This window comes from Dipodomys ordii, unplaced genomic scaffold (genome assembly GCF_000151885.1).
Source record: "Dipodomys ordii isolate 6190 unplaced genomic scaffold, Dord_2.0 Scaffold87, whole genome shotgun sequence".
Taxonomy (NCBI): Eukaryota; Metazoa; Chordata; class Mammalia; order Rodentia; family Heteromyidae; genus Dipodomys; species Dipodomys ordii.
The window spans coordinates 4,188,414-4,209,074 of NW_012267303.1; the positions used below are offsets into that span (position 1 = coordinate 4,188,414).

The window sequence follows — 20,661 nt, forward strand, 5'->3', positions numbered from 1 at the left end:
TGATCTCATGCATGCACACACAGGGAGAGAGGAGGGGGGCGGGGAGAGAAAGAAGGGGGAGAACAAAGACTAATAGAACTCATGAAGGTTGCTGAATAAAAATCGATATACAAAAGTTAGTTGGATTTCTATAAATAACAATGAACAGCCTGAACATGAGCTTCCAAAACAGAAGAGATTATAGAATTATAAACAGAGATTACTAGTCTCGTTCATAGTAGCATCAAACAAAAAGAATAAAATGCCTATGCATCAATTTAACAAAAGTGTTAGAGTTTTGCACCCAAAATTACAAATACTTCTCAAAGAAATGACAGGGTACCCAAATAAGTGAAGAGACAATTCAGATTCATGGCTGCAGCACTCAGTATCATTAAGATGGAGACTCTCTCCAAAGTCATCTCTGTGTTCAATGAAAATATAATCAAAATCCCAACTGGGGTATTATTTTGCAATTGATACAATGATCTTAAAATTCATTTAAAATTCAAAGCTCACACAGAACATCCAAACTAGCCAATAAACACATGAAAAGATGCTTGGCACCATTAGTTATTAGAGAAATGCAAACAGAAAGCCCAGTGAGATAGGGCTTTGTCATCCTGCGATCTTGGAGAACAGGGTATGGATTTCTTCCACTGGGCTGCATGCATTATTAGCTTAGTAGGTTCCTCTAGAAGAGTGGGTTCTTTGTGTTAGGCTCATGATAGCTTCCAGCTGTTTAGATGAACCTGTTCTGGGTGAATGTTACTAACCAAGGGTCCGTGATATAAGGGCCACTTTATGGAAAGAGTCCTGGGACAAGGCCAGAGATACTTTAGAGGACAATTCTACACACTGTAACCAACAGGGAGGGATGTGCAGGACAAACTCATGTATACTTTTTCTTTATTTCCAGCTCAGTATTTAACCTTACAGTCCTATCAATTTTGCCGTCTGAGCTCCAGATTTCTGGCTAGCTTTGATTTCTACTTCGCCAGTCCCTCAGCTACCCTGCTTCAATGCCACGTTTCACTCACTGGAAAGGCTGTAACCCAAAAGCTGCTCCACACACTGTGGGTGGAAATGGAAAATAGTTCAGCCATTATGCAAAAAAAAACCCCAACAGTGTCATTTCTGGAAAAATTAAACAATTTAGCACATGACTCAGCAACTCTACAAGTAGCTGCCTGCTCGAGAGAAGGAAAAACATGTCTATGCAGACTGTGTGCAGATAGTCAAAGATACTTTAGTTGTCATTTACAAAGTGCAAATGATCAGAGGTAATGATCGTCAGGAAAACATAAAATATAGATCAATGAATAAATAAAAGTCAAATATAGAGACATGCTACAGCATGGATGGACCCCAGAAATGTCACCACATTAAGGAAGCCAGCTACAGGACACCACAGATTCAGTGTGTGATCCTGTGTCCATGAAATACACAGCCAAAGGAGTCATTGAGGCATGTCCGTAAGTCCTGGATGACACGGGAAGGGAATGCTCCTGGGTGCGCTTAAATGTTGTCCCAGTGGTGATGTGACCCACTGCTGAACTTTTACCAAAAATACCTTAAGCCAGGTACTGGTGGTTCACGCCTGTAATCCTAGCTACTCTGAAGGCTGAGAGCTGAGGATCACAGTTCAAAGCCAGCCCCAGACAGGAAAGTCCATGAGCCTCTTATCTCCAATTAAACACCAGAAAACCAGAAGTGGAGCTTTGGCTCAAAGTGGTAGAATGCTAGTCTTAAGCAAAAAGAGCTCAGGGACAGAGCCCAGGCCCTGAGTTTAAGCCCTACAATTGACCAAAAAAATTTTAATTAGCTCTTATTGATTACTGTTGGACATCTAACAGTTTATTCACATTCTAAAATAAAAAAATAAGCACACATATATTCCCTAATTTAACTTAACCCAGCCCAGAGAATCTTGTTTCTTTTTTCAACTTTGAGGCCTGAAATGAATAGTTGACATTTGTGAATTTTTTTTAACCACTTAATAGGCTGTCAGTGTGTTAATATTCAGTGTCTCTGTGAGGAAGGAGTTCTTTATTTCCTCTGTCTTTCCAGTAAACAGACACTCTCAATTTTCATATTTAATTTACTTAGTGACCATTTTTTAGTCTGGGGAGAAATTTGTCAGAGTAGTTTGCTCATGTTTTCTTTATTCAGCCTGGCTGATATTTTTCTCACTAAGTAATTGTGCATTTATGTAATTGATGAGTTTGGTGAGGCCGAAAGCAGCTGTTATTAATATTCTTAGTAACTTGGCAGGTTGTAATGGGACTGCCGGGAAGTTCTGCACCACCTGGGAGGTCCTGGGGTGGTGGCGGTTCACTCTGGAGGGGAAGTTCAGCCTGCTCCCCAGAAGTGGGCCTTATTCTTCACCAGGCCCACGTCTTGGTAGAGAATTTTGTAGTTATGTGAGAGTGTTTTACCGGTATTTCCCTGCTGCTCTTGGCAAATGTGTGATCTGATGGCTAATAATATCATCAGCTGACGTATTCACAGTTCAGATCCTAACTCTGACCAAAGCTTGCCCTTCTGAATGATGTTAAATACAGAATGCTTTTCCTTCCTTTTTAAAATATAATTTTATTGTTGTTATTAAAGTGTTATACAGAGGGGTTACCATTCCATAAATCAGGTAATGAGTTCTTTTTGGACCATGTCATTCCTCCCTTTGCTTTCCCCCAGTTTTCCCCTCCTGTCCCTGCCCACAAATTGCATAGTTCATTTTTTATATTGTATATATTGAATACCATAACTACATTTGTTCACCCTTCCTCCCTCCATTTCCTTCCCTTTTTGTCTTTTTTTTACATTCCCTGATGTATACTCTCATACTCAGACACCTGATGGACAGATAAAGTGGGAAGACTTGCGCTACATCCTTGATTGCATGGTTGTAAAATTAAGTGACGCAGAATTCAATGAACTACGGCAGGTATTTGACCCTGATGACCTCGGAGTGGTCAACATCAGCTCCTTTATGGATCTGCTAGAAGATGTTCCTAGGGTAAGTCTCTGAGCAGCTAAACCTGAGGTCTGGAAGGCAGAGTGACTACGTGTTCAGTAGACTCAGATTACACCTTCACAAGTCAGTGACTTCACATCCCACCCAAGTTTATTTTCATTCCCTGTAAGGGTTAGTTAAGACTCCTTTGATCAAAGGTAGGTATTTGGCATGTCTGAAAGCCCTCCTTTAAGTCCAGGATGCTGCCTCTCTTCTCAGCATGGAGCAGTGCGCCCCTTGCAACTGTGTTTTTAGAAGCACTACCTGGAAAGAAGCTGCTGTACTTGTGTCACTCATCTTCTTAGACTGACACTTACCAGACTAACACAATGTCTTCTCACTAAAAAACTGACAGAGTTTTCTGGGTAAGGTGGGTCATATCTGTAGTCCTCACTACTTGGGAAGTGAAGATACGAAGATCATGGTTCGAGGCCAGCCAGGGCAAAAATGTGAGGCCTTACCTGAAAAAATATAACTAAAGTGAAAAGCATTGGATAACAGTCCTCACACCTGTAACTGTAGCTACTCTGGACACTAATATATGAGGACCATGGTTCAAAGCCGCCCAGGCAAGAAACTCTTTAAGACTCTTATCTCCAGTTAACCACCAGAAAACCATAAATGGTTCTGTAGCTCAAAGTGGTAGAGCACTAACCTTGAGCAGAAAAGCTCAGGGACAGTGCCCAGACCCCGAGTTCAAGCCCTACAACCAACCAAGAAAAAATTTCCTCATGAACACGAATTTTAATGTCTGTCACGGAGTCGTCTCTGTGTGGCCCTAGTGTCTGTTTTCACTATGGATGAAAATACTGTTGAATACTTTTCCATGTATATATGAAGAATTTCTTAGAACGAGCAATTAGGTCAAAGGAATGGGCATTTTCATGGTTTGTGACACAGATCGTACATAATTCTTCTTAAATAAAAGTTCTAGAAACTGTTTGGAAACAGCTCATGGCCCCCCAGGCGAGATGTTGATTTAGTCGGTACCTGTTCTGCAGGTAGAGGTGAGAAACTGTGTGTCCAGGCAGCATCTGAAACCTGAGGGCCAGTTGAGTACTGGTGGTTCAGAGCAAGATTAAATCAAGCCAGTCATAGTAGCCCATGTCTATAATCCCAGTTACTCAGGAGGTAGTGATAGGATGATCACAAGTTTGAGGCCAACCTGGCCAAAGATAGTTGTAAGACCATATTGTTGTTTTCTTTTAGAGGGGAAGGGTAGCCAGGCACTGGGGGCCCACACCTGTAATCCTAGATACTCAGGAGTCTAAGATCTGAGGATCATGGTTCAAAACCAGCCTGAGCAAGAAACTCCGTGAGACTCTTATCTCCAATTAACGACCAAAAAAGCCAGAAGTGGAACTGTATGTAGTTCATGTGGTAGAGCACTAGCCTTCATTAAAAAAAAGCCTAGGGACAGCACCCAGGCCCTGAGTTCAAGGCCCAGGACCAGCATAAAGAGGGCCATGTCTTTAGCCCAATCCTTTGGTCCTTTTCAAACCCTAATTCAAGAAGTCCAAGGATCCTTCCATACACAAGCAGGAGTGAGCCCAGCCTTCCCTGAGCCCTGCTGCGGGTCAGACCCTGTGTTCGTTCTGTGTTTATGATCTATATACCCCACCTGAGCAAACAAAACAAGAGAGACCTGTGAGCAACATGCCTGCATGGAGCAAAGGCTGTGACATAACCCAGCCACACCAGCCCTGTGTTGGCCCTCAAGGACTCTGGGAATAAAGCATCAGAATGTCCTCATGTGGTTGACTAGCCTCATGCCCAGCACACATCCAGCCTCATGGCCTCCTCTTGTAGCCTCCTCTCTCCTCTCCTTGGGCTTCCCAGCCACCTTGAAGTGCTGTCCCTGCTAGGGGCTTCTTCCTGGGCCTCCCACCTGGTGGTGCCTCCACCAGTGCTCAGCACCCCACCTCTGCTCAGGACCGCCCCCCCCCCCACCAACAATCCTGGCTAAGCCCTGTCCTCCAGTCATGGACCTCCCAGAGTTCCAAGCACTGGCCACCACCACTAACTTTTATTTGTGGCACACTGAGGTAACCTGTTACCATGCCTCTGGACCCCAGGAGATGTGGCGGGGTGGCTCGTCCCATCATTGGTTGAATGAATAAATGAGAAAAATTAGGAAGCATGGGTCTGTAAATCAAAGGAAGCAAAAATCACCACTAAGTCCAACAGCAAGGAATTGTCACCTAGTGTTATATTACCTTCTGAATCTGTAAAAATGTGTGCATGTATACATGCTTTCCTTTTTTTTTTTTTTTTGGTCAGGTGCTGTCCTTCAGCTCTTCAGCTCAAGGCTAGTGTTCTACCACTTGAGCCACAGCACCACTTCTGGCTTTTTCTGCTTTATGTGGTTCTGAGGAATCAAACCCAGGGCCTCCTGCATGCAAGGCAAGCACTCTACCACTGAGCCACCTTCTCAGCCCATTTTCCTTTTTTAAGAGAAAAGTTATTTCAGCATAAGCCAGATTTAAAAGTATACATAGTTAATGCATGGATTTTGATGCATTTGGCTGCATGCTTTCAAACACTGTAATACCTTATTTGAAAATTGGATCATATAGTCAATGACTTTTTGTTATCACCTATATACTACTGATATTTAACATCAATAAAAGTAATGCTGTAAAAGTTTAGAACAGAATTTCCTGTAAACTTTGTTCCATTTCTTTCCCTCTATAAATGTTGGTGTGAACACTTTAGTACATGCTTTTCTCTCTGTGATTTTCTATGATTATTGCTTTAGTATGAAATTCTGTTTGTTTGTTTGTTTTTGGCAGTACTGGATGTGAACTCAGGTTCTCATGCTCTGGCTTAGCTTACTTACTCAGCTGATGTCATTTGGACTACACCCTCCAGCCCAGTATTTTGTTGGTTAATTAGAGACAGAGTCTCTTGAACTTCTCTGCTTAGGCTGGTCTCCTGAGTAGCTAGGATTACAGGCGTGAGCCACCAGTGTCCAGCAAGTAAGGGAGTTTTGCTGCTGAGGCACACCCGATCTCTTTGGCATTTGTTATAGGATTTGTTAATAGATCCTGCATGTGGGCCATCCTGGACTGAGATCCTGTTTATTCTTTCTACATAGCTAGGGTAACAGGTGCCTAGCACGGTATCTAGCCCTTGGTTGATAAGGTGTGTGTGGTGGGGGGAGAGAAGTGTCTCACCTTTATACCCAGGCTGGCTTAGAACTGCAGTCCTCTTGATCTTGCCTCTCTTGTGGCTGGGATAGCATATCACCATATTCAGCTACTGACTGAGGTGAGACTTACTAATACTTTACCAAGGCTGGCCTTAACTGCCATCTTCCCTAACTCTACCTCCCTACTGAGTACCTAATATTACAGGTGTAAACCATTCCCAGCCCCTGACCAGAAATGGAATTACTGACAAAGCAATATGTGAGAATGTGTGTGTTATACATCACTGTAATTATTTTGAAAGGAATATACGTATGATGTGTAACACTCAGGGTTGTGACGGGATCCTGGGAGCACTTCATTCCCTCCCTGCTCTGCTCCCAGCCCCAGGACCCCAGCTGCAGAATTTTTCCATCCAGAGCCTGTGAATCATCAGACTGTGCAATGGTGACTATCTGTACAATGAGACAGAATGCCTTCCACAAACCCCTTCTGGTTGCAGTCCCACCATCTCTGACCCCCTGGTCACTGTCTTCATGTGAAAGGACACTACCTCATTATTTTGTGTGTGCCTGTGTGTGTGTGTGTGTGTGCATACATGCACGTGCATACATGCCGGTGTGTCTGTCAGTGTGCCTGTGTGTGTACTGGGGCTTGAACTCAGAATCTTGTACTCTCTTAGATTTTTTAATTCAAGGCAGGTGCTCAACCACTTGAGCCACAGCTCCACTTCTGGTTTTTTGGTGGTTAGCTAAAGATCCGAATCTCACAGACTTTTCTCCCCAGGCTAACTTCAAACCACAGTCCTCAGATCTGAGCCTCCTGAGTAGCTGGGATTACAGGTGTGAGCCACCGGTGACCAACCATCTTGTCATTCTTTTACTTTGCCTTTATTTGACTTCTAGATAATAAATTCTCATGTTGTGCCCATTTTCAAATGGCAAGGGAAATGCCAGCTCCTCTAGCCAAGCCAGGTCCAAGTCCGTCTGCTTTCTAGACACCTGGAGTCTGTACACAATTTTTTTTTATTTACACACTTTCTCTCTTTCACTTAGACAAGAAAAATATCCCTGAACACAGACAGCAAGATTCCTTTCCTCCTGGCCTGGGACTCGGTAAGTAACTCACCTGCTCTTTGCCAACACCTGCCGGACGCCAGGTCACAGCATGGTAAATGTGTTTATTTCTTACACTAGGTGGAAGAGAAGGTACAGGATGCAATTTTTAGGAACCAACCAGCTTTTTATGACATGCTGCAGTCCTATGACCTTGGCAACACAGGGACCATTGGTCGAAATAATTTCAAGAAAGTCATGCGCATATTCTGTCCATTTTTAACAAATGAACAATTCATAAGGTAAGTGTCTTGGGTTACCAGATTCATTCATTTCCTGTCTTCTATCAAGTCTGTTTGCTAATACTAGACCTTTGTGTGTTTTCATAATACCAGTAGGTAGTATTGGTAATAGTTGAATCATTGCCAGACATTGGACACTGGCTGAGAGTTGCACCTAAATTATAGGAGTTAGTCCTTCCTAACTCCTTCTGCTGATAGAAGTTAAGCACCCACCTGAAGTCATGGGTGAGTGATAGGGCCTGGGACTCACCTCGTGTCATTAGGCATCCTCCACTTCCAGCTCTTTGCTGGCTAATTAGATACAGAGTCTCAAGGACTTTTCTGACTGAGCTGGGTTTGGTCTATGATCCTCAGATCTCAGCCTCTTGAATAGCTGGGATTACAGGCATGAACCACTGGCCCCCAGTGCTTTTGATTTGTTAGAAATGCAGGTCTTTCTCTTACTTCTTACATTTAAACAATCTGTCCCCTCCATTCTACCAACTGAAACTCTGGTTTATTCATCGTTGTTGCCACACTGTGTGGTGCATTGCTTAGCCCGTGGTCACACGCTGACCATCAGAGCAGTGGTAGTAGCCATAGTTCTGGGCAGTGTCAGGCTTCAGAGTGCATGCTCCAACTCTTGCTGTCTGCCGCCATGAGCACTTCATGCCGGGTTAACCCTGCTGCCGTTGCACACACAGCACACCAGCCCAGGTTCAGAGGGGCCGTCCCTGGGCCAGGGCAGCCATCCTGGGCCCTTTCTGAGGAGGGTGCTGAAGCAGGGCTGAGCCATTCTCACCAGCTGCACTCTCCCAGTTGTTGTCGCAAGGATGATGTGAGAAAGGGCGGCAGAAGGAAGCAGGTGCCCTGGGTGTTTACATAGCAACATGACAGAGATGTCACTGTCAACAATAGTGTTGCAGAAGACACGGTGTAACAGAATGGCTGTGCAGAACTGTTTGAACACCTCCTCCGCTCCCCCACAACCCAAAGACTTCAGCATGTTCTCTTTGGGTCAGAGCACGGCTATCAGTGCACACACAGGCCCAGCGCTCCACCAGCCTCCCTCCACCAGAGAAGCCACAGAAAGAGGCAAGCCGTGCCTCAGAAAAAAAAGTCAGAAAAAAATAGTCCAGGCCTTGCCGGTGCCCTGCAGTATTCTCAGACCACAGCTCTGAGCCCTGGCTCCCCCGCTTCCAGTCCCACCTCCCCTTTCCCTTCCTTCCCATGCCTCCCCCCCCCCGCCTGCCCCTTTTCCTTCCCCCTGCCTCCCTCCCCCCCATCTTTATAGAGCACACAGCTCTATAAAAATCGAGCCCACATCTACGCCAGTGCCTATGCCAGAGGCCGTGCCAGGCATACCTCCATGGCACTGGGTTCTGTGGCCTTAAATCTTGTGGACTTAAAGGAATGTGCAACTTTTGTCTTGCTCCTCATACTCAATCAAGTTTGCAAAAATAAGTATTTACAAATTTTATTATTAGAAGCATAGGAAACAAAATATTGAGAAAAACCTCAGCCCTAGAGTTGGAAACAGGGGAGGTGGTACAATGGTACAGCACCTGGAGACCTGCATTCGACCCCCAGGCCCCAGAGAGCAGAGGGACGGAAGGAGTGGGTCTGGTCATTCACATTTCCTGTCCTGTTTACACGTGCTAACAGTCCCACATATGTGCCTACATAACTTCATTGCAAGATTTCTAATTTAAAAGCACTCTTGTGCACATGTGCTGTGTCTTTCTTGTGATGTACTTTACATGCTCTGGGCTGCCTGTGCCACAGACACAATCTGAGGAGACTCATCAACCTCCACATCCATGAAGCCATCTTATGATGTTCAAGGGACCAAATATTCTCTTCTCAGTGCTACCGGGGTTTAAGCCAGGGCCTTGTGCTTTCTCGGTAGGTGCTCTACCACTTGAACCATCTCCCAGCTCAGATAGCCAGCCTCATACTGCTCCCTATTTACATCTCCTTGTATCTTGGATGACAGATGTGACCCATCACACCCATCTTATTTGTTGAGACAGGGTCTTGCTGATTTATTCCCATCAGCCTTGCCTCAAAGTGAGTAGATAGGATCAGAGGCATGTGTCATTGTACCTGGATTGCTTTGCATTTTCTAGGACTTTATGTAAATGGAAGAATACAAAATATTCCTCTTTTTCTCTGGCTGTATTCACTAGCATAATGTCTTTGAAATCCACTCACATTGTTACAGATAGCATCATTTTTTCCCTTTTCATGGCTGAGTAGTACTTATTGTGAGACTTTTCTAGTTAGTGTACCCATTTATCTGTGTAGACAGGTGGCTTCTTTCAAGCTTTTGGCTAGTAAGCTACATATATTGAGCAACTCTTTATGTAGACATATGTGGGCATCTTTTGGGTTAGTTCCTCTTGTAACAATATATTCAGTAGAGCCAGCCCTGGTGGCTTATACCTGCAGTCCGCGCTACTCAGGAAGCTGATATCTGAGGATCATAGTTTGAAGCCAGCCTGGGAAAGAAAGCCTACAAGGCTTATCTCCAGTTAACCACTAGAAAACCAGAAGTGGAGCTGAGGCTCAAAGTGGTAGAGAGCTATCCTTGAGCAAAAGGGCTCAGGGACAGTGCCCAGGCCCTGAGTTCAAGGCCATGACCATGACCAAAAGAAGAATTCAGTGGCTAAAATATCTTATCAAGTGTTCATACAATTTTTTTCCACTCCCTTGAGCAATGGATGAAAGTTATAATCACCCAGATGGGCTTGGTGGCTAAAGCCTGTAATCCTAGCTACTTAGGAGAAAAGCGTGGGGGGGGGGGGGGGGACATGCAGGGAGGCTCATGGTTCAAACTAGCTCAGACACCAAAACCTCAAAATCCCATCAATGGATGGCAGGGTGTGGAGGAGTGTGCCCGTTATCCCAGGTGCTTGGGCATGGTGACTGGGCGCAGAGGCACACGCCTGCCATCCCCAGGGACACCGGCAGCATCACAGCTCAGGCCAGCCTGAGCATGAAGCAACACCCTACCTCAACAACAACTAATGCAGAAAGGGACTGGGGGAGGCATGGCTTGGCTTGGTGGTGAGCACCTGCTTAGAGAGCACTAGGCCCTGAGTCCTATCTCAGGGTGGGATGCTGGGATGCGGGGGGGGGTAGGGAGGAAAGAAAAAAATAGAGAGAAAAGATAGAAAAGAAAGAAGGGAGAAAGAAGAGAGACACAAAGAAAAAAGGAAAGGAGAGAGAAAGAACAGAAAGAAAGAAAGGAAAGGAAAGAAAGAAAGAGGAAGGGAGGAAGAAAGAAAGGAAAGAAAGAAAGGAAGGTTGTAATTAGCAGGATCCATCCATGCCTCTTTTTGGGAGGCAGGGTCTTACTGTTTAGGCTTCTTGAACCTGTGACCTTCCTACTTCAGCCTTCCAAGTGCTGAGATTACACGTGTGCCTTGCTCAGCTCTTGGTTTAATCTTTGGAACTCTGTCCATTCTGATGGTGTGCCTTTGATTACTTTTCAAATCCAGATTCTGCAATAAGTTTCATGACTTAACTTCAGGAAGAATCTTTTACAAAAAACTTATGGCGTCCTTAGGAGTTAATGGCCATCCTGCTGTCTCCCCATCTTCGAAGGATAAGCCAGGTGGACAGACTCAGAAACAGGAACCAAAGAATGCCGGTCTTCCCAGGAGGTAACATGAAACAGAATGAAAGGATAAATGTTGGGTGGACATTTGCTGGCTAAGTGACTTTTCATAAGTGACTAGAGTAAAAGAATTTTAGAGCTAGCTAAGTTCATCGGAATGAATGAGCGGGCCTGCCTGCTCAGCTCAGAAATGCCTGCACTGCAGCAAGTAGGCTGGGGTCTCACCTCCAGTCATCCCTGAACCAGGTGCCCGCCTGGGTCAAGCTCAACCTGGGTCCGGGACTCAGTGCCCAGTCAGTTCCCTGTAGCTCGACCCTTCCATTCCGTGTGTACATACCATCTGTCCTTTTCCAGAAACACTGGTTCTTACTAACATCTAACATTAGTGCAAAACATAAGTCACTTAACATTTTCCAATATGAGTGGTAGAATTATTTAAATGAGTGCTAAATTGAATTATAACAATAAAACACACTCAGCAAATCTATGGAAAGTCGGCCTTTAGAATATTCTATAGCTCTTCTGTCTTTTGAAAAGATACAGGTTTACTGTAATGAAAAGATATTATTTTAACTTGCTTCTTCATAGCTTAGCATAAATTTGCACGAAAGGTAAAATTCCACAGCCTTCCCTTTGTCATACCTCTTTTTAAAAGTTCTTAAGTGAAGAGCAATGGGAATATTTTAATGATAGCCTAGTCATTTAATGATATGCTAATGAAATCTGAATACCCAGCTTTTCAATAATAACTGCTTTATAAATGGGCAGAAAGTACTTTAAGAAAAAGGTTAAGAATTCAGTGATAAGATGGCTCTGCTTCCTAAAACCAGTGATGGAAGTAATGGCAGTCAAGTGTGTCAAGAAGTGTGGCCCCTCCTGCATGCTGGGGAGCCAGAGAGGATGGAGGACGGGGGACGGAGGACGGAGGACGGGGGACAGGAGCCCCTCTCGTGCTCTGGCCACACTCACTTTGTTTCCGCCACGACAAGCCCAGGAGACCTCAGAGAGCTGAGGAAATTGCTAACCTCCAAACATGCATGTACCCCCCCACATTTGTGCACACACACACTCATGCTCATACACACACAGATGAGCTCAGATATAGCCCCACTCTCATGTACTATCACACTCAAACACTTTGCACACATTCACACGATCGCCTTGTGCACACAGCCCACTCAGACATTTGTGTGTACAGTCATGTACACACATACATTCAAGTACACATGCACACACTCAAATGCACTTATGCAAGCCACATTCTCACGTACTATCACATACACCTGCACTCATACATTCACACAGCACATCATAAAGGGTTTATATTTTGTAAATCCCTCTCTTTCCACAATGGGCTCTGACTTTCAATTTTCCTAGTGCATAAAACTCCTTTCTGCCACACATACCATCCCATGCCATTCCCTCTCATAGCCCAGAGTCTTAGTGTGAGGGTCCCCACTGCCAACACAGCATCCTGGCACACAGGACCTGTCGGGGATGTGGTGTTGCTGCCAATTCTGAGGGCCCAGGAAGGTCCTGGAGTCCCCTGTGAGCACAGCTTCTCCCTTGTGGATGGGAACCTCCTTGCTGTGGGGGTGAGTCATAGGAAGCACTCTGCTTTATCAGCAAGCACTAAATTAACGAAGTCTGCTTGCAATCCTAGCATCCAGTCCCCAGAGAATAAGACCATGACCAAAGAAGAGGTCATCAAAAAGCTCAAGAACTGCATCCAGCAGCAGGATCCTGTCTTCAGAAAGCACTTTCTTGACATCAGCAAGGATCCGGATAGGAAGATTGCCAAGCAGGACTTCCGGAAGGTAGGATGGTGCCTGTGCAGCTGAGGCCCACAGGACACAGGTGGCCCTCACGCTTCATCCCAGGGCAAAGCAATGCCATTTCCAGTCATCACTCTGCAATGTTAACGGTTATCTGGCCAAAACTCATCCTTGTCAAATGTTTTTCCCAGAATACTTCCAAAGTGGGCGTGGCCCATTTTTCAAAGGTAAACTTTGAAACAAAGCATTGCTTGCGGCACTGCTTGGCTCCACTGTGTACCTGACACTGGGGTGGGGGTGGAGGGACGCAAAGCTGCTCCAGCCTGCATGTCATGTCAGTGAAGAGTCCCAGCAATGCTGTGATGACAGATCCAGGGATGGCTCCTCCAGAAAGCCAAGAAGAAACCTGGCATTGAAACATGGAATTGTGAGCACTGATTTGCATGTGCTGTGGGAAGCTGGTGGGTTTCTTCAAGAAAGGGCTCTGTTGAAGGGCCTGCATATACTTCCTAGGAATTAAATGAGTGTTTAAATTTCCAATGAAGGCCATACTAGCTCTTCAACTCTGGTTCTTGTTAGGGAGAGAGTTACAGCTAACATATACTAGTGTCCATGTGGGCAAATTGATAAGTAGTCATGGAAATAGATTTCTAAGAAGAGAGCTATTGCTCAAGTGTCTGTTCTTTATCTAGGACCATGGCCGGCCAGCACTCCCCAGAACACTCTCCTGTCTTCTTCCTAGGCTTTATTCCGGAGCCTCAATTCAATACAATTACAGGTGATAGGGGAGAGGTGCCCCAAGGAAGGGGTTCAGGTAGCTATTGGAATCATCCAGACCTCCTCCTCTCCCTCTTCAGCAAAACAAAACAAAGCAAAAACAAAAACAAGAAGCAGGCACCAGTGACTCATGCCTGTCATCCTAGCCATTCAGGAAGCTAAAATCGAGGATCATAGTTCAAAGTCAGTTCTATAAGACTTATTTCCAATTAACCACCAAAAAGCCAGAAGTAGATATGTGGCTCAAGTGGTAGAGTACCACTCTTACATAAAAGAGCACCCAGGCCCTGACTTCAAGCCCTAGTCCTGACACAAGAAAACAAAAAGAGGGGGAAAAAAGAAACAAGAAAAATAAAGAGCTGTGTGGAAAGTCTAGAACTGAAAGATAAGATTTATAGAAATAAAAGTTTTTCTAGATGACTAGGCTCCAGAATGAAGAAACAAAAGGAAGGGTTGGTAAGTGTTTGAAGATAGATCAGTAGACGTTATATGATGAACTGAAGCAGAGAAGGAAAAAGGTAAAAAACACTGAAAGGCGAGGAGTGCCTCAAGATCCTGCAGAAAACACTGTCCACATGCCTGACGCTGGTGTCATTGGAGTCGCAGGAACAAGAAACACAAGGGAAGAAGATAGATACATGAAGAAAAAATGGTAAAATTTACTAATTTGTTACACTTAGCGAAAGAAAAGAAATGTACATATTACCCGATTTGGAGGAAATAAGTGTAGTGTCAAAGTTTGTAGCATCCATAAACTTTATAGATCACGATAATGACAATGCGCCTCATGAAGGTTAAAATGTATTTGTGACTGTAAGTACCACTATCCCATAATACTGTGAAATTTGTGAAAGTTATGTAATCAATCTCAATAAAGAAATTTTATTTAAAAACTTTTACCAATTTGGGTGAAAGACCCAAACTTGCAGATTTAAGAACCTTACAAAACTCCAAGTATAATAAAAACCAAGAAAATTACAGGCAAGTTGTTAAAAAACAAAATTAAAGAGAGATCTCAAAAGCAGTATGAGACAAACCACAGTGAGCCCCAGGAGGACAGTGATGGGCTTCTGATGATCGTGCAGCAGAGTCGATGGAGCCAGGCGACAATGGGACTGCAGCTCCCATGTGCTGGAGGAAAAACTAGGGTCAAAGCCAAGGCAAGCCCTCTCACCTCCAGACTATAGGCCCAGCCAGTCTCCTTCCAGAATCAAGATGATGTTTTTCAGATCAAGCAATTAAAATAAAAACCAAGATGATTACTGGTGATTCCCATCTTTAGCACAAGCAATGCTCTAGGGAATTCTTGGGCTCAAGGAAGGCAATGGTTTAAGAAGGGATTAAGAAGTCCACATATAGTAAGCATCTGATTAGATATAAAAAGCTACTTAACTCTTAACTAAAAAGTGTAGGCATGCTCAAAGAAAAAAAAAAAAACAGTAGCTTCGTCTTTGGAGGTTTGTGATATATGTGAATGCAGAACAAATGACAACCCAGGCATGAAAGACCTGGCAGAGGCCCCTTGTTGGCTGCCACATTGCTGTGTTGTAAGTGGTATGGTGCAGTATTAACCCTAAATGGACCATGGCATGTTGTAGTCCCTGGAGGACCCACCGAAAGCACGAGGCTGAACACAGCAACGCTATGTGGGTGGGTCCTTTCCAAGTAGTAGCTGGCCTCCACGGAGCCCCGCCCTGGGCTCAGCCTGCTCTAGCTCCTTTCTCCACCCAGCAATCAGCACTCGGCACCCAGAACTTGTTAGTGTGCTGTGGAATGTTGGTACTTGTAAGGAAGACCCCCCCATCAAACCACAGGGATGGCAGGCGTGGCTCCATGGTGAACGAGAGTGCCAGGCCCTGGTGTGCCACTCTGAGGAACCTTCTCTCAGAAGTGCCTCCTAGGAAAGGCCCAGCGACATAACTGTCTTTTAAATCTGTTGACAAACATTGCAAGAGCCTTCCATTGTGCTAGAAATTGCCGAGGGTTGTGGTGACTCAGTTGATTTGCTGCTGTGTTAGTCTGAATCATGCCAGGGAGCCCCTGCTGAGGCCCCAGAGGCCCAGTGCCCCTCCAGAGAAGGGGCTTGCCCGCCATAGGCTCTGCAGTGGCCCGTGGTGCCCTGTGGCTCTCCATGCCCGTGGGGGCTGCTCCGACTGCCACAGCTCTGGTGTTTCACGGTCCTCCAGGCTAGGAAACATTTGCCTACAGACATTTCTTCCTCTCCATTGCATATGTTTTTGTGAAAGGACTAAGCAGGAAGAATTTGCAATGAATAATTCATGTGTAATTGTTTTCAAAATACGGAGTTGTTTTTCAAAGCAAGCAACCCATCTATTCAATGCAGAGACCCACTGCCTCTGGGTGCTCCTGCTTGGGTTCAGCTTCTGTCTAAACCCTCGTGCTCCCCCAGAGCTGGACCCTGGTGCAGATGGCCTGGGATTCTCAGTTGTGCCCGGCAGGCCCTCAGGCGGGCCTTGGAATTTCGCTTCACTCCCTCTCCTCGGAGCCCTCACCCCAGCCATGCCACAAGCCCCAGCCCTTCCCAGCACTGCTGTAAGCACACCTGCCAGCCTCCTCCAGTCAGCTCCATACAGGCCTCACAAGGCCTCTGGGGCCACCTTCCCACCATGACACGGCACAGAGGACTCCAGGGTCCGAGCTCACGGCGCACAAGGATGGACCACCTGCCGCATGTAGACCAGAGCCGTCAGAGCCTCAGCGTGAGACAAATACAGAAGAGCTCTATAGAACCATCGCAGGTTCTCGTCCTTTCCTTTTGGGAGCTAAGGCCCCTCACCAAGCCTCCAGTCAGCCTTCCCCACGTGTGGTTGCTCCTGAGGGCCCCAGGGCTCCATAGCGGCTATCCCCTCCTTCCTTCCCTGCCAGTTTCTGTCTACTCCTGCCTCTCCTGCTCCTCACCCTTCTCACATTGAGCTCTTCATCATTGTGATGTGACCACACTCAGCCCCTCAGCCTGCTAATTCTAGTCACGTGTTGAAGGCAAGTCTCGCAGGCACCTGAAGCCTGTTTCCCCTGCTTCGGGGGCAAGTGGGCAGGGGTGGGAAGAGTACCTTCTCCTGGCTCCACATAATGCCTGGCACGGAGTAGCCAGTGTGCCTGTTAAAGGGCCTGCTCATACCTTGCACATGTGCCCTGCATGTGCACCATGCCCGCTTGCCCTGCAATACTGGTCACACAGGGCAAAGCCAGTGCAGCCAGTACTGTGCATATATCCTGCAACCCCGATCCCCGACCAAGGGTGCAGGGCTCAGCAGAGAGGTGAAGCACAATGTGTCATGCTGTGGTCAGGATCGGGGATACTGGTCCCCCAGTGGGCCACTGGGCCTTCTGCCTCCCAGCCACCATCGGTCCCTTGTGCCCCGCCCCCACATTCTCCGTTAGTGTCTATAAACCTTACACCTCTTGGGACTTTCTTCTATCTTTTCACACCTGGGCAACATTCCACGGCCCCACACACTTCCTTCACAGCCCTCTCAGGAAAGCCTCTGGCTTTTGCTCCTGGTGTAATGAACCATCCTGGCCAGCTCTGACACTAGACATAGATCCATTTTGGGTTTTTTGTTGTTGTTTTTTTGTGTTTTGCTTTTTTGGGGGGTCCGGTCGTGGGCCTGAACTCTGGGCCTGGGAGCTGTCCCTCAGCTCTTCAGCTCAAGGCTAGCGCTCTACCACTTGAACCACAGTGCCACTTCTGGTTTTTTTCTTTTTGCTTATGCGGTGCTGAGGAATTGAACCCAGGGCCTCAGGCATGCAAGGCAAGCACTCTACCACTGAGCCACCTTCCCAGCCCCCATAGATCCATTTTGAATGATGATTCTGTGGCCATTGCTAGAAGAAAAACCATGCCTCCTCAATGTGACTAAGAGATGTCTTCCCTTTGTACCCCAGCTCCCTTGGGGTGCAGCCTCCTCCATGAAGACAGCTGGCTGGGGTGTTGACTGAGCAGCTATTGACCCAAGGATGCCATCTGCCTGGGCCATTCAGCAGTCCTGTTCCCCTAGGAAGACACTTGCTGTTGGGACAGTTCTGATCGAACGTTTGCAGGCCAGGGAGGTGCAGGAGGCATGTTTTTTTCTGCTGCCTCCACCCCATGCTCACAAATGGACTGAGAGGATGGACGGGGGGGGGGGGGGGAGATGTGCCCACAGCCCTTCCTGTGAACTGTGGGGTGTGAGGAAACGCGTGAGAAGTCCCCTCACACACCATCCTGCTTCATTGTGTTTGTGTGTCTTTGGACATCTGTGAGTAGAGGTCTGACTTAGGAGACTGAAAGCAGCATCTTGGAAGAGGGCTGCTGGGTTCCCACTTGAGCCAGTGGTTCATTCACAACTCAACAGACATAGGCTGCCCTCTCTGGGGCCCTGGGAGCCGGGAGCCCTCCCTGCCCACAGCAGCCTGGGTGAGGGCAGACGAGTAACAATGGTGGGCTGGAGCCCAGGGCAGGGCAGGAGGGCCGGGGCCCAATTGTGACAGCTGGGGCCCTGATGGCTCCCCTCCCCCTGTCCCCACCAGGTCCTGGAAGACAGTGGGATGCCCATGGAAGACACTCAGTTTGCTGAGCTCACCTCCAAGATAGGCTACAGGAAAGAAGGGATGAGCTACCTGGACTTCGCAGCGGGATTTGAAGGTAGCTAATGGCAGGCGTACGCCACCAGGGCATTTGCCTGTGGCCTGCAGCGCAGCCGTGCTGCTCCAGTCCAAGCAGGGAGGTGCCGAGGCCATCTGCGACTGGGAACATACTTTTTTTGCTTAATTTTCTCTGAGCCTCAGCCCCTTCATTCTGCTAAGTTAAATAGAATTTCGAAGGTGGAGCTCAGCCTGAATCTCCTGCAAACTCAGAGCACAGATGGTCATCCTAAGTGTTACTCCACAGCCTGCCTCTTCAAAGGACCCGTAGCCCTTGAATTCTACCTCCTGGACCAAGTACCTTGCCTTATGTCTATAATCGCAGCCATTCAGGAAGCTGCGATCTAGCGGACAGAAGTTTTTAGACAGTCCAGGCAGAGAAGTCTGCTAGACTTACACTCTCTCCCTCACACTTCTTCCCCTCTTTCCATTGGGGGAGGGGGTGAGCAGGCAGGTGTGATGTAGTTGCTGACCAGAAGATTCTAGAAGCCCATGGGCCTCCACTCAGCTATGCAGCTCAAGTATGCCTGAGGCCCCAAGGCCCCTCTGAGCCCCATCTCCTCTGTAAAAGAATGAGGTGCATTTTCTAGGAGTTAAATAAGATGTGAGCTATGAGGATGGTTGGAAGGACTGAGACATGTGAAGGCTGGCAAGGGCTGACGGGTGGGTGGGTGGTCAGGAGGGGAGTCAGCCAGCAGGGCGTGATCGACACACGCTGTCAGCAGGACATGACCTTCTGTCTCCAGGAGTTGAGAGGGGAACAGGATGCTGTCCCAGACCTGGAGAAAGGTCGGGGCTGTGAGGCAAACCAGGACGCGGAGCGCAATGCCACCTCGCAATGTGGGAGCACAAGGCTTCGAGAGGAGCAGCTCACAGAGAAGCTGTGGGCAGCACTAATGGAGGTGTTCTTTTTTCTTTTTTTTCTGTTTTTTATGTCTGTTTCAGATTCTAAAATGAGCCAGCCAGTGACATCTCCAGCTCTCTCCCCACTTCCCTCCAAACCTTACTCCAGCAGCCACTTAATAACCGCAGAGGAGTGCCTGAGACTCTTCCCCAAGCGCATGAAGGAGTTTTTTCCGGTAAAATGTGACTTGCCTAGGGATCCCCTCTGGTCTCCACCCCATAGCCCTCCCTGTGTGCATCCCCTGGGGACTTGGAAGAGAGGGATGGGGGGGCTGGGTCTGTACTTCAGTGGGAGGGAGGGATCCCAGAGCCTAGCGCTGGATTCGTGCTGAACGCTGCCTGGATCACTGAGGCCCTGCCCAGGGGCCTGGTCTAGTCCAAGGCTCTGGCAGTAAATGGACAATTTCTGGACACTTGGGTGCTGAGAAGGGTGCTGAAGCATCCTATGAAGCTCACCATGGTGGATTTCTTGGAGCAGGTGCCCTCATGTGCTGGGTCAGAAAAGGAGGGAGCCAGCCATGACAGGCAGATGGCAGGGAGAGACAGAGCCGACTCCCGGCCCGCTGGCCAGAGGCCTGGCTTGTAACAGCTAAGATGGATGGAGAGGATGGTGGTATTGACAGAGGCAGGGGGACCGTGGGTAGGAGAGGAGTTGATAAAGCGGAGGGTGGAAGGCTCCAAGCCAGGAAGGAGGCAGAAGGGAAAGGATTCTGCTGGAGGGGAAAAGGGAGGGGGATAACCGGCAGAGCAGCTCCAAGGGGCAGCGCTAGGCATGGCGCAGTGTCTTCTGAACTGCCTTCCCGTTCTGACTGCCCACTGGAGACCCCTCTGCCCCCACGCTGGGATGGCAATGTGCGCCTGTCCCCACGTCTATAACAAGATGCCGGAAATGGCGGGGTGGCATTCTAGGCTACACCCAAGCAGGAAGCAAGGCCCTATCTCCAAAACAAACTGTGTGGAAAAGGACTGGAGGCATGGCTCAGCAATAGAGCAAATACGAGGCCCTGAGTTCAAATCCAGAGCTGCCAAAACAAGAGCAAACAAGATGAGACAGACCAGACCCACACCAGATCTGGGGTGCACATTTTGGCACCTTGGTTTCCCTTGGTGGTATGTCCTGCACATCAAGCACCACATAGCTCTCAGGATGAGCCCCGTCCTCGCCCCTCCGGCCCAGCTCTGTCTGGCCCAGTCTCTGCAGCGGCAGCTCAGACCCCCACCCCGCTCGCCGCACACTGTCGTCCACACTCTGCCCTGAGCCTTTGCATTCTTTTCTTTTGCCTGTTTGACTTTTCCTCCTCCTGTTGTCAGATAATGCCCACCTAAGCTTCTGGAGTTGGTGTTTCCATTTTACAGCTGGAGAAACCAAGGGCTGGAGATGGAGAGCACCTTACACAAAGCCACACACCTAGTCATTGTAGTCAGGAACTGGAGTAACAGTTAAATGCAAATCCTGTAGA

General features: G+C 47.4%; 1 protein-coding gene across 1 annotated transcript in view; it reads left to right on the top strand.

Moving 5' to 3' along the window:
* The window catches only part of Efcab6 (EF-hand calcium binding domain 6), a 181,939-nt gene that overhangs the window by 77,940 nt on the left and 83,338 nt on the right, over positions 1–20,661 (top strand). Inside the window, exons 11-17 of the mRNA XM_013025738.1 lie at positions 2,831–2,998; positions 7,200–7,259; positions 7,341–7,501; positions 10,984–11,148; positions 12,766–12,919; positions 18,185–18,299; positions 19,244–19,377. Of these exons, the coding sequence (XP_012881192.1) occupies positions 2,831–2,998; positions 7,200–7,259; positions 7,341–7,501; positions 10,984–11,148; positions 12,766–12,919; positions 18,185–18,299; positions 19,244–19,377 (957 nt within the window). The remainder of the gene's footprint in view (positions 1–2,830; positions 2,999–7,199; positions 7,260–7,340; positions 7,502–10,983; positions 11,149–12,765; positions 12,920–18,184; positions 18,300–19,243; positions 19,378–20,661) is intronic.